This window comes from Phoca vitulina, unplaced genomic scaffold, assembly GCF_004348235.1.
Source record: "Phoca vitulina isolate PV1807 unplaced genomic scaffold, GSC_HSeal_1.0 scaffold85, whole genome shotgun sequence".
Lineage (NCBI taxonomy): Eukaryota > Metazoa > Chordata > Mammalia > Carnivora > Phocidae > Phoca > Phoca vitulina.
The window spans coordinates 1,340,991-1,355,249 of record NW_022589788.1 but is presented as its reverse complement, the minus strand read 5'-3'; the positions used below and the strand labels follow the sequence as shown (position 1 = coordinate 1,355,249).

General features: G+C 46.6%; 1 protein-coding gene and 1 pseudogene across 1 annotated transcript in view; one reads left to right on the top strand and one right to left on the bottom strand.

Annotated features, from left to right (window-relative positions):
- Window positions 1–14,259, top strand: part of POLN (DNA polymerase nu) — a 145,908-nt gene that overhangs the window by 37,503 nt on the left and 94,146 nt on the right. Inside the window, 4 exon segments of the mRNA XM_032395471.1 lie at window positions 4,602–4,759; window positions 7,659–7,727; window positions 9,416–9,476; window positions 10,074–10,138. Coding sequence (XP_032251362.1) covers window positions 4,602–4,759; window positions 7,659–7,727; window positions 9,416–9,476; window positions 10,074–10,138 — 353 coding nt within the window.
- Window positions 5,181–5,690, bottom strand: LOC116626278 (annotated as a pseudogene).

The window sequence follows — 14,259 nt, the reverse complement described above, 5'->3', positions numbered from 1 at the left end:
AAAGTCCAGACGCATGAAAAGATGCTCAACATCCCTCATCATCAGGGAGATGCAAATCGAAACCACAGTGAGATACCACCTCACACCTGTCAGATGGCTAAAATCAACAACACAAGAAACAACAGATGTTGGTGAGGATGTGCAGAAAAAGGAGGCTTCGTGCACTGTTGGTGGGAACACAAACTGGTGCAACCACTCTGGAAAACAGTGTGGAGATTCCTCAAAAAGTTAAAAATAGAGTTACCCTGTGACCCAGCAATTGCACTACTGGTTATTTATGCAAAGAATACAAAATACGAATTCAAAGGAATACATGCACCCTTAAGCTTATGGTATCATTATTTACAACAGCCAAGATATGGAAGCAGCCCAAGTGTCCATCAAGAAGATGTGGCATATACATACATACATATAGTGGAATAGTACTCGGCCATGAAAAAGAATGAAATCTTAACATTTGCAATGACATGGATGGAGCTAGAGAATATTATGCTAAGTGAAATAAGTCAGTCAGAGAAAGACAAATACCATATGATTCACTCATACACGGAATTAAAGAAACAAAACAAATGAGCAAAGGGAAAAAGGAGACAAACCAAGAAATGGACTCTTAACTGTAGAAAACACATGATGGTCACCAGAGGGGAGGTGGGGGGATGGGGGAAACAGGTGATGGGGATCAAGGAGGGCCCCTGTCTCAATGAAAACTGGGTGTTGTTCGGAAGTGCTGAGTCACTATATTGTATACCTGAAACTAATATGACACTATGTTAACTATACCGGAATTAAAATTAAATAATAATTCACATCAAAACAATATAGAACATGTTTTTATCTTTCATTTAACATAATAAGAATTTTTAATAACTTTTCTTAGATGGACAGATATGTAGCAAAGCAAATATAGCAGAAATGCTCCTTACAGAATCTAAGTAGTGGATATTATGAGGGTTCACTGGATAGTTCTTTTTAAATTGTCTGCATGTTTGAAAATATAATAAGAGGTTGGAAAAAAAATCTTTTTTTTTAAGATTTGTATTTATTTGAGAGATAGAGCAAGAGAGATCACGGAGGGAGAAAGAGAAGCAGACTCGAGGCTGAGCACGGAGCCCGGATGCGGGGCTCGATCCCAGGACCTCCAGATCATGACCTGAGCCGAAGGCAGATGCTTAACTGACTGAGCCACCCAGGTGCCCCAAGGAAAAAAAAAACTCTTTGAATGTACAAAATTTCCAACATGTACAAAATTACCTGTGATACAATAAGAAATATATATTTAGTCTTTGTCCTTGCTTCCTGGCACATAGTTCCTAAGACCCTTGCAATCCCCAGAGTGCTAAGAATGTCTTTTGTGGGCTAATGAGAGGACTGGGAGTGGGGGGCCCCTAGTGGGCCTCAGGATAGGGCAGTGGACAGAATGACCACACCAGGCTTAGTGGGTTGGACTTTAAGTCCCCCACCCCCACACCCCTTCCAGGGACAGAGAGGGGATGGAGAGGCGGTCAATCTCAGTGGCCAGCGAGCTCATCAGTCGCACCTGGGTAGTGGAACTTCCATGAATCCCCTGCCCGGGGGGGGGGGGGGTTGGGGGGGGCCCCGGGGGGGGGGAGCCCGTGGGGGGGCGGGGGGGGGGGGGGGGGAGCTCTGCGCCCCTTGCCCCATACCTTGCCCTGCGCATCTCTTCCGTCCGGATGGTCCTGAGTTGTGTCCTTCATGATAAATGGGTCACGAGTTAGTATAAGGTGCTTTCCGCAGTTCTGCGAGCCCTTCTAGCCAATTATGGAACCCGAGGAGGGGGTCGTGGGAACCCCGATTTGTAGATGGTGGGTGGGAGGTACGGGAGGCGTCTGAAGCAGGGGTGGTCTTGTGAGGCTGCAGGGTCTGCACTCAGGGCAGCTGGTGTCACAATGGCGCCAGCTGTCAGACACCCGCCGGCTTCTGCAGAGCCGCAGACCCGTGGGCGGAAGACCGCACGCTGGGCGCCAGAGACAGTGTTGGAAAACAACATGGTACCCATCACTCAGCTTCAACAATTACCAACTTATGCCCAGTCTTCTTTTCTCTGTAACTCCTCACACTTCCAACCACCTGCCTCCTGGCTTGATTTGTAGCAGATTCCAAGCATCATATGATTCATCTGTAAATGTTTCAATTATGTGGTGAAGTATGAGGGTTTCATTTTTAAGATGATGCCATCATCGTCTCCCCCCAAATTAGTAGTAATCTTTCAGTGTTATTAGATATCCAGTCAGTGTGTGCGCTGCCCCTGTTGTCTTTAAATATCTTGTTTGTTTTTATTTTTTTACAGTTTGTGTGACTTGGGATCCAAACAAGAGTTAGAGTTAGGTTATCCCGAAGCTAGGATAGGTATGATACATTTCTTGTTTCTTTTTTTTTTCATCTATATATTCTCTCTCTCTGTTTTACTTACCTGTAATTATTTTGTCCTTGTGGAGGGAACCAGCTTGTTTGTCGTGTAGGATTTCCCAGCGTCTGGATTTTTCAGAACGTTATCACCTTCTTGCTGTTTAACACTTTCTTCTTGCTCTTCTATTTCTTGTAAATTGGCAGTTGGATCCAGAGGCTTGATCAGATTTCAGGCCTGATTTTGGGAGGGCAAGACTAAGTCATGACCCCGACCCTAGGTAGTGGCGTGTCCTTCTGTCAGGAGGTACATGATATCTGTTGTTTACCTTTTTTGTGATATTTGAACTCATTTCATATGTTGAATCTACTTCTCTGCTCTTTCATATTTGTCACTTTATCTAGAATCTATTTCCAATCTCATTTTCTTTAAATTCCTCTTTTCCATCGTCTTTTCTTATGTAGGGCATTATCCATTGCATTGATTGGCTTTTGTGTATTGCCAGTTCAGTTTTATGAAATTTTTTTTGTTTTATTTTCTGAACCCTTTCATTTCTTTGTTCAGTTTTTATTTTTCTAAGTCACCTAATTTCCAACTATTTCTAATTCTGATTTATTTATTTTTCATCACCTTTATTATTTCTCAGATTTTCTTAGCTCATTTTAAATCTGTTTTGTTGGTATTTCTCTTTCAACAACTGGCATTTTCTCCCCAGTGTGGGGCCTTGGCCTGGTGGGCTTTAGAATGTGAGGTGGAGGATATTATAGGAACCAGCCCCCAGGCCCTTCCCCAAGAGTTTTCAAGAATGTTAGCAGAGCCTTAATTTTGGACCATTAGAGCTCTGAAAAGGCAAGTAGAGTGAACTAGTCCTCCTGGGTCAGTTAGCATTGCCGGATGGTGTTGGGTCGGGTCATGCACAGCCGACGTGGGTACAGGTCCGGGAGCACCTGCTGATGTTGTCCCAGCCAAGGTTCCAAATCTGCCAGTGTCAGAGACTTCCCAGACATCAAACAAAAAAGTCATGATACTGGTTGCATTGGCAAATATAAATCTCTTAGACTGGCATAATTTAAGGTGCCAGAAAATACAATATTTAGTGTGTTGTGATCTAAGACTACAGTTTTGTTTAAAAGCAAACTCCTTATTTTTATGTAGCATTATTCAAAATGTTAAAGTAACTTGGGGCGCCTGGGTGGCTCAGTTGGTTGAGCATCCAAGTCTTGACTTCGGCTCAGGCCATGATCTCAGGGTCCTGAGATAGAGCTCCGCATTGGGCTCCATGCTCAGCGCAGAGTCTGCTTGGGATTCTGTCTCTCCCCCCCCCCCCCCCCCCCCCCCCCCGCTTGTGCTTTCTCTAAAATAAATAAATAAATCTTAAAAAAAAATGTTAAAGCAACTTGAAAACGCAATCACTTAGAATTCAGATTTCTCTCTCAGTTTATCAGTCCCCCCCATTATAGCTCCCCTGTCCGTGTCTAAAATATTCTGGTACTAAAACTTATTTAGCAAATGTCATTTTTATTTTTCACAAAACATCTTCCCATATGTCTTGCAGAGACGTACAGTAACCTCTTCCCTGGGTTTTGGATGAGAAAACTAGTACTTAGGGGCAGTGACTGCCCAAGTTCCAGGGGTGAACCTGTGCTTGGTTCTTTTTACATATCCCAATGCAGCAGAGGTCTGGGGGTCTCTCAGGTTTTCCTCCATCAGGGGAAATGCCCCAAATGCCAGACGTCTCTGTCCTCAAACACACTGCCCCCCCGCCGAACTTGGCAGTGAGGACGCTTATGCTCTTTCTTCTACCCACAAGACTTGGGTTCCTGGACACCCTGAAGAGGGCTCAGGAGTGCCTAGGAAGGTAGCCCAGTGAGAGGCACAGGGTCGGAAAGCTGGGGAGCAGGGGCGGGGGCAGGTGGGGGAGAGGAGGCCAGAAGAGGGCCTGAGGGTTCTCACCGCCACCTCTCTGGACATTTTTGAGAGGTCCCAGTTCCACGTTAGTTCATTCCCCCTCTTTGGCTGTCTGGGGTCAGTTCCCCATGGAGATTGCCTGTGGGACCTGGGTCATGGAGGCCGCTCGTACCAAAGGCTCAAGTTCCTCCGGAACTGCGGAGCATCCCTTAGGCACTCACCTCTGTAACTTGAGGGCACAGCAATGCTATTATTATTATTTTGATCCTCAAGAAAAGGATGGTTCTTCAGTTTTCATGGAGTGACTAAATGGCCTTTTTCTCTGTAGTTGTTCATTTTGTAGGGCTCGACCCCAGAATTGCTGCATGGCTTATAGATCCTGGGGATGCTGCACCCTCTTTTGAAGATTTAGTGGCAAAATACCTTGAAAGCTCCATCTCTGTTAAAGTGAACAGCACATATGGGAATTCCTCAAGAAATGTTGTGGTGAGTTATGTTAAGATGAGGCTTTACCAACCTTAATCAACCGAATTTTTTCCTAGAAATTTTTTCTGCTTCATAAACAGTCCAGTAGTAAAAAGAACATTGCTGACATTCATTTTTACTTATTCTACACAAATGCTTTTTACCCTGACATTTCTGGTGGAGGATATTGAGTTAGGACAGGTGACTTCTGTTCCTTCATGAAACTGTTCCTGGGAAGTCCGTTCACAGTGTGATTCTTCTTCTTTTTTTTTTTTCCCAATAAAAATCAGAAGGATTTTTTATTTCCAAGTCCTTTGAAAAAGCAAAACTAATGCAACACAAATTGAAAGATCTAATTAATAAATTTAACAAGCCAAAGTAATTTTGTTACGTAAATTAACCCATTTATTGTAGGCTAGCTATGTTTCAAATGGGGGAGCTTCTACTGGTCTTTCAACTCCTTCAGTCGTCTGATGGCGGACTTCACTGTGACGGCACAGAAGTGGTGCTGTAGGTCCAGGCGCCACCAGCGACGGGTTTCATGCAGGAGCCACAAGGCCAGATCCCCACAGCTCGTCGTTTCATCTTGGTTTTGCCCCGGAAGGAGCACGTGTACTTGGCGTGCTGGCTCATTTCAATCTTCTTCACCATTTTCCTGAGGGAGGCACCATAATGGGTCCTGGATTTACCCACAATTCCGACCTTCTTGGTGCGTTTAGCCGTGTCACCGCAAACTAGGTCTGAGCCCAGAGAGACAGTGTGATTCTTCTAAATGGACCCTCTGGCGTCAGAGCCACGTGCTCTGGGCCCCATGAGCTGCTCGTGGTGCCGGTGACCCGGCAGCTGTGGCAGAGGCTCCAGTACCACCTCGCTCCACGTGCCCAGGTGTGTCTTCCCAAGCCCTGTCCTAGAGACGCACCCAGTTGTTAGGGACCACATCTGCAGAAGCCATAGTGCTCACGGGGCCTGGAGCCCGGCCCGGAGCCCAGTGAGCCAGGCCCCCGAGGAGGTGGCCCGGGGGAGCAGTGTGGCCGCAGTTGGGCCACTCTGTTGAGGCTTCCTGCATGCAAATCAACAGCAACACGCTAGAAGCACAACGGGACGAGCATGCAGAGGGCTCGGGGAGCACGAGGACTGGCCATGGGGTGGGAACCACGGGGGCAGAGCGGCTGGTGATGTGAGGGCCCTGAGGCTCGGGGAGGTCTGCTTGCTCCTGCTCTTCATCCTGCGCCGTCTGTGAGGGAGGGTCTGAGTCAGATGGGGACTTGGGGGTACAAATGCGGAAACTCACTCTCCCTTAATTTAAAGAGATGTGTCAGAGGAATATGGGGGAGCTCACAGACTCAGAGGGAAAGCAGTAGCAGGTCACGGGAAGACGTGAGCCTCAGGCCCTGGGGCCAGCAGTGAGCCATGGGTCACTTTTGTCGAAGACCCACAGGTAGTTCCCTCCCTGTGCCACACGTGTGCCCCTTGGCGGGGGGACAGGGCGTGGAGGTGAGTTCTGCTGATCGTAGGATGCTGGGAGGGGAACTTCCTCACATAGCAGCCGAGACACTGTCACTGAAACAGGGACTTACCCACCTCAGCACCACCAGTCCCAGTTTATAGATGACTAGACCAAGGTGCAGAAGGGTCAGTGTGCATGCATCTTGCCCAAGGTCAAGTTGAGGCTGTGGATCAAAGCGTGGGTTTCTGACTATAAGGTCTAGTTTCTTTCTAGTGCATCTAGGGCTGGGAGTGGCTGCGGGGAACAAAGCACCAGCCTCAGAGGTATGTTTTCTCTCTGTCTAGAAGCCGGGGCCCTGCACCCAGCTGCTCTCAGTACTGTGGACCCTGCCAGTCCCACCACTGCCTGTGAGCTGTCACCTCACCCCGGGCCCTCAGCACACTCCAGGAAGAAAAGCAGCAGCCTCCGTGAACTTGCGCTCAAATCCTGGTGGCTAGAAATGTGTCCATTGTGGAGGCATGCAGTGCGTGAGGGGCGGGAGGGGAAAGCCAGGCCCACATTGTGCCATGTTGAAGAGGTGCTGGGGATGGTCTGAGAGAACGCAGGGGGCGTCTGGGCAGAGGGAGCAGCATGGGAACAGGAGGGAATGGTGAGATTGGGAAGAAAGGTGTAGGGTAGAGGAGGAGTGGTATCACAGGCTCTGTCACGAGGGTGCTGGTCCCACCCGGAGCTCAGTCTTGTCCTAGGGAAGCCCCGCCGGAGAACCGTGCATAGTGGGAGGCGCATCATCAGCTCTGTCTTGTAGGAAGCTCATTTGGGCAGGAGTGGACAGTCTGCTCACGGTGTCCCCAGACCAGTCTTCCAGGAGAGCCAAGGCTGGGGATGACGAGACAGCAAATGCCAGGCTACATCAGCCCACTGCTGGCTCCTCGTCCTGCGGTTTCTCCGGCCTGGGGCCTTGAGGCCGAAAGTGGAGTGTAGGGAGTTGTTTGGCAGAGCGAGGTGTCCAGGGGAGGAGAGTCAGACTGCGTGCTGGGGGTTGCGGCTCATGCCCCTCCCTGTGTGTCCACGCTCAGGGCCTCCGGGGGTGTCGTCCAGGTGAGGACAGACGGTGAGTGTGGCCACGTGGCTCCTCAGCCTACCGGGGCGCGTGAGGGTATGCTTCTGTCTCTACCACCGTGTGATCTTTGCACCGTGGACACTTTGCAGTTCCTGTAAAATGAAGAAGAAAACTGGGTTGGGGGAAAGTGTGAGGCTCTAGGTAGCTTGCATTTGTCCAATAAGAAGGCTTTTCTGCAGCATGGGAGCTCGCCCGCTTGAGGTATTTGGTGATGCCACCGATGTTCATGTCTGCCATGGAAAGACTTGTGCCACCTCCCTAGTGCCCATTTCTGTGGGTTGTGTCAATCCCTAGATTGTGATGAACATTGCTGCCAAGCTTGCCTAATCTTTCATTCTTTTGATCTTTTAAAGAATCAGAATGTATGGGTGAACCTGAAGATACTCCACAGACTTACGATGGGCCTTTGTTCCCAGTTGAAGGCAAGGCGTCTTACTGTAACTTGGGGTTGGCAGGCACTCTTGCTCACTGTTCCCCAAGAACACCTCTCACTCACATCCATGCTCACAGCATCTTTGAGTGAATTCTCAGGCCAAGTGAACTTGTGCATCACTCATAGAAGGATAGTCCACATGATAAGACCTGAAGTTTTAAAAATGTTTTCCGTAGGCTAACAATTGTAGCATTTTTAAAAGCTACCAATTCAATTGGAACTTTTTTTTTTTAAGATTTTATTTATTTATTAGAAATGGAGAGCATGAGTAGGGGGAGAGGTAGAGGGAGAAAAAAATCTCCAGCAGACTCCCCACTGAGTGGGCAGAGCCCGATGCGGGGCTCGATCCAAGGACCCTGAGATCATGACCTGAGCCAAAGTCAGATGCTTAACTGAGCCTCCCAGGTGCTCCTCAGTTGGAATGTTTCTAATGCTACAGTTAACATAAAAGCTGAGTATTCATTTTAGTTTAATAGTGAGATAGACACAGCTCCACTCAGTCTCGTTGGGAGGCGGAGGGCATTTGCGGGAACAGTCAAGAAGAGTTGGAGGAAGGGACTGTGTGTGGAGGTGAGCCCAGGAGTGGGGGGCCAGCAAAGGATGGAGAAGCCTCCGGAGACAGGTACTAGCTGGAAGGGTTTCAACCGCTGGGCTTGGAGGGGAAGCTGTCACCAGGACCCAGGGAAAGCCGAGACTCTGCAGGGGCTGCTGATCAGGAGCCGGGCACCAGGCGCTGTGGTTGCAGGCCCAGGACTGTGGGCTGCTGGGAAGGGTCCAGCGGGAGAGAGGAAGCCCATTTCTCTACCCTACTACCCCACATGGGCAAAACCAGCCTGAGAGCTGAGGAGAAGCCAGGTGGTGGCCTGGAGCATATCAGCCCTTCCCCGAGGGCAAAGTGCAGGGCACGGGGCCTGGAGGAGGGACTGGCAAGGCTGAGGGCTTCAGATGGCAGCAGGAAGGGACACACATGAGAGAAGCCCTGAGAAGAGGCATGAAGACAGTCTGAATAAATGCAGAGATGTCTCATACTCCTGGAGGAGGTGACCTCATATAAAGATTTCACCTCTCCCCACACTAATCTATAAAGCCATTGCAAAAACCAATGAAAATTCTAGCTACACTTTTGGGAATTCAGTATACCTATTCAGAAGTTAAAATGGAAGGCTACAAGTCTAAAAATACCTACATCACACTTAAAAATGAGAAAGATTAGGGCACCTGGGTGGCTCAGTTGGTGAAGCATCTGCCTTCGGCTCAGGTCCTGATCTCGGGGTCCTGGGATTGAGTCTGTGTCAGGCTCCTTGCTCAGTGGGGAGTCTGCTTCTCCCCCTGCCTGCCGCTCCCCCTGCTCATGCTCTCTCTCTGTCAAATAAATAAATAAAATCTTCTAAAAAATTGTTTTAAATGAGAAAGATTAAAGAGAATTGGGAGTGGGGGTTGGCCTACCTGGTATTTCTAAATATCTCTGTGAGGTCTTGGTAATGAAATAGAATACTTGAAGGAAATAGGAGTTTTACTAGGAAGGAGCTTGGCGGGAGGGCGGCTGTTGGGAGGAGCCACCACTCACTTGGGAGTTGCCCGAAATTCCACCTCAATGCAATCAAGTAGGCTGTTCAGCAGTGTGCAGGTAGAAATAATTTAAAAGTAACATTGGTATCATTTTTTCCCACAAAACAGGTTTATGGTTTATGGCAACTATTTTGTACTTTGGAGCTTCCTCTGATACCAGTTTTGGCAGGTAAGCTACCACAAAGATGGTGGACAAGTCCTGTTTCTAGGGAATTCTTGACATTGTTTGAGGGCAACTGTTTCTTACTTAGGGGTAGGCAGTGTGTCATGTGAGCACTAAGAGATAGCAAGCCCTTTATTTTCCCTCCGTAACAAGAGGGGTTGGATAGCATCACCTGTTGATCTAGAAGGACGAGAATGTTCTGACCTCTCAGTCACATGGGATCCCTCTTGCACCACGTGGTTCTGCCGGGCACCCTGGCCGAGTGGCAGCCCCAGCTCCTGAGGGCCGCAGTGCGGGTCGAGCCTGTGGTGTGTTCTGCATGGCAGTTGTTCGTCCTGGTGGTGTGCTGTCCGTCAGCACCCCCCCCCCCGGCTCGGGACAGCCCCTAGAACAAGGGGTGCCAGGCCCTCCTCTGCCTTTGCCTCGCAGCCCCCCCTCTGCCCGGGTTCTGCTGGGCACTAGGCTCCCACACTGACCCTCGTGGACCGTTGGTGGAGGTGGGACGTGGCAGGCACTGTCCTTGTCCTCGTCAGGAAGGGAGGCTCGCTCCCCGTCCTTGAGGCTTTCACAGAAATGACTCACTGTTTGGTGTTTGACTGACAGTGATGGAGAGCCACAGCATTCAGGTGAACAGAGAAGAGATGGAGAGGACTTCAGCCCTTCTGGGGGTACGTTCTTATTTCAGAGCCGGGGTGCCTGTAAGTCCTTCCTTCCTCCTCCCTTCCTCACTCACGCCACACTGACCCCGATGCCTCCTGTCTCTGATGCGTGTTGGGGAGCACCAGACCCACCCTGGGTGCTCGCTCCATGGTGCACGGGGTTTCATGGATCCTCCGGCTTCTCAAGAGTCAGGTTCATTTCACAGGTACACCCCCCTGTAGTTTGGTGAGGGGAATTCATGGCTTTCTTGGGTTCTTTGAAAAAACAAGAACAGGGCCCCTGGGTGGCTCAGTCGGTGAAGCCTCTGCCTTTGGCTCAGGTCATGATCCCGGGGTCCTGGGATGGAGCCCCGCATCGGGCTCCCTGCTCAGTGGGGAGCCTGCTTCTCCCTCTCCCACTGCCTGCTGCTTGCCCGGCTCCTGCACTCTTTCTCTCTCTCAAATAAATAAAATCTTCTAAAAAAGCAAGAAAAAAACTTTCTGTCAAAAATAAAAAATACAGAGGGTGCATAGAGATGCATGAAAAATGCATTAAAATGTTTCACATAAGTTATTTTAAAGGAAACTCTGGTATAACCACCACCTAGGTCATAGTGTAGAATTTCCAGAAGCCCTGTGTGCCCTTTCCCTATCAGAACCCCTTCCCGCTGCCAAAAGTAACCTCCGCCCTGACTTCTGGAGTCACTACGTTGTTGCTTCTACTTTCCTTTGCAGTTTTCCACCTCAGTGCCTAAATGATCTGTTTGGCTTTCCTTTGGAACTGTGAGTTAGTGGTCGTCTGACCACTCTCCCTCCAATCCGAGTCTCAGCTCCACCCGTGTCCCGTGTCGCTCGGTGCTTAGTCTTTCCGTCACACCCCGTGTCCCACTGTTGATAACATTTAGGGTGTGGCCAGCTTGCGGCCCTTACAAACCACACTGCTCCTTTGGGCATGTTTCCTGGCCCCACTGGTGCACGCTTCCCTGGGCACAGGACAGTCTCCTCAGCTTTAGTAAGAAGTTGCACTGCCAGAAACACACCCGGGGAGGGTCCTGCCATTGCACGTCCTCACCTGCATGAGGACACCAGGCTTTTAGGAGCAGCCATTCTGGTGGGGACGTAATGGTATCTCGTTACGATTTTCGTTTCTATTTTCCTGCCTACTAATGAGATGGAATAGCTTTTTATATCATCATTGGCTATTAGGAGTTTCTCTTTGGTAAAAGATCTCTTCAGGTTTCTTACCCATGTTTATATGGAGGGCTCTATCTTTCCCTTACTAATTTAGAGGACATCTTGATATAATCCAGTTACAAGCCTGTTACATATACCTTCTCCCTCTCTGTGTTACCTTTTCACTCTCCTAATGGTGTCTTTTGACAAATAGAAGTTCTTAATTTTTAATGTAGCGTAATTTACCAGTCTTTGTCTTTATGGTTAGTGCTTTTTGTATGCTGTTTAAGAAAGCTTTCCTACGTCACGTTCATGAAGTTTGCTCATGTGTTATGTTTAAAAGCTATTTTTATTAGCCTTTGCATTTAGGTTTATAATCCATCTGATTTTTTCTTTTCATGTACTGCTTTAATTGAGAAAGAAATTGCATACAGTGAATAGTACAAATAATTTTAATTATTGTGATAAAGTACATTTAATATAAAACTTACCATCTTAACCATTTCTGATTAGAGGTAGAGTGGTATTAAATACATTCTCATGGGGGCGCCTGGGTGGCTCAGTCGTTAAGCGTCTGCCTTCGGCTCAGGTCATGATCTCAGGGTCCTGGGATCGAGCCCCGCGTCGGGCTCCCTGCTCTGCAGGAAGCCTGCTTCTCCCTCTCCCACTCCCCCTGCTTGTGTTCCCTCTCTCGCTGTGTCTCTCCCTGTCAAATAAATAAATAAAAAAAAAAAATCTTTAAAAAAAAAAAAATACATTCTCATGGTTGTACAGCTATGAGCACCATCCATCCCCAGAACTGTAAAACTGAAACTCTGTGCCCCTTCAACAGTCACTTTCTGCTCTCCCCTCCCCCCGCTGCTGGCGGCCACCCTTATGCTTTCTGTCTCTATGATCTGACTGCTCTAGGTACCTCATGTAAGTCGAATCACACAGAATTTATCTTTTTGTCACTGGCTCATTTCACTTAGCATAATGTCTTCAACATTCATCCTTGTTGTAGCGTGTTGCAGAATTTTCTTCCTTTTCGAGGTTGAATGTATGTACCACGTTTTACTCACCATTCATCTGCCGGTGGCTGTAAGCAGCTTGGGGTGCTTCCGTGTTCCAGCCATTGTGAGTAACGCTGCTATAAAAATGGGTGTACAAATATCTTTGAGGCCCTGCTTTCAATTCTTTTGAATATGTACCCCAAGGTGAATTGCTAGATCTTATGGTAATTTTTAATTTTTTGAGGAACTACTGTACTTTTTCTACAGTGTCTGTACCATTTTGCACTCCCACTAACAGTGCGTAAGTGCACTTTCTCCACATCCTCACCAATACCTGTTGTTTTCTGAGTTTTTTGTTTTGTTTGTTTTTATAATAGCCATCCCAATGGGTGTGAGCTGGTATCTCACTGTAGGTTTGCTTTGCATTCCCCTAATGACTAGTAATATTGATCATCTTTTCATGTGCTTACTGACTATCTGTGTATCTTATTTGGTAAAAGGTCTATTCAGGTCCTTTGCCCATTTTTAAATTAGGTGGTTAATTTTTTTTTTCTTTTTGAGTTTTAGGAGTTCTCTATATATTCTGGATAGTAATCCTTTATCAGATATATGATTTTTAAATATTGTCTCCCATTTTATGGGTTGCCTTTTTACTCTGTTGATAACGTCTTTTGATGCACAAAATTTTTAAATTTTCATGGTCCAATTTAAATTTTTTTCTTTTGTTACCTGTGCCTTTATTGTCATATCCAAGAAATAGCTGTCAAATCCAATATTTTGAAGCTTCTGTCCTCTGTCTCCTTCTAAGAGTTTTGTTGTTGTAGGTCTTACATTTAAGTCCTTGATACATTTTGAGTTAATTTTTTTATATGGTGCGAGGTAGGGGCCCACCTTCATTTTTCTGCATGTGAATGTCCAGTTTTCCCAGCACCATTTGTTGAATAGACTGTACTTTCTCCATTTACTGTTCTTGGCATGCTTGTCAAAAATCATTTGACCATATATGCATGGGTTTATTTCTGGGCTCACTATTGTATTCTCGTTGTCTTTATGTCTGTCTTTATGCCAGTACACACTGTTTTGGTTAGTGTAGCTTTGTAGTCAGCTTTGAAATCAGGAAGTATGGGTCCTCCACATTTGTTCTTTTTTTCAAGATTGTTTTGGCTATTTGGGGTCTCTTGAGATTTCATATGAATTTTAGGATGGATTTTTCTATTTCTGAAAAAAAGGTCTTCAGGATCTTGATAGGAATTACATTGAACTTGTAGATCACTTTGAGTAGTTTTGGTTAAGTCTTCAATCCATGAACATGAGATGTGTTTCCATTTATTTATTTTTAAATTTATTTCAGCAGTGTTTTATAGTCTTCATTGTATGAGTCCTTCACCTCCTTTGTTAATTCCTAAGTATTTTATTCTTTTTGATGCTACTATGAATGGAATTGTTTTTGTAATTTCCTTTTCAGATTGCTCATGTGTAGAAATCCAGCTGATTTTTGTGCGTTGATGTTGGATCCTGCTACTATGCCGAGTTCCGAAGTTCTAACAGTTGTTTGCTTTTTTTTTTTTTTTTTTTTTGGTGTGGACTCTAGAGTTTTCTACACATAAAATCATATCATCTGCAGAGATAATTTTACTTCTTCTGTCCCAATTTGGATGCCTTTTATATATTTTTCTTACCTAATTGCTCTGACCAGAACTTCCAGTACCATGTTGAAGAGAAGTGGTGAAAGCAAGCAGCCTTGCCTTGTTCCTCATCTTAGAGGAAATGCTTTCAGTCTTTCACGGTTGAGTATGATGTTTCCTGTGGGTTTTCTTATATGGTTTTTATTATGTAGAGGTGGTTCCCTTCTGTTCCTAGTTTGTTGAGTGTTTTTATCATGAAAGGGTGTTAAATATTGTCAAATGATTCTTGACATGATCCTCTATTTTTTTTACCCCCTCCATTCTGTTGATGTGGCATATTACATTGATCAGTTTTCATGTA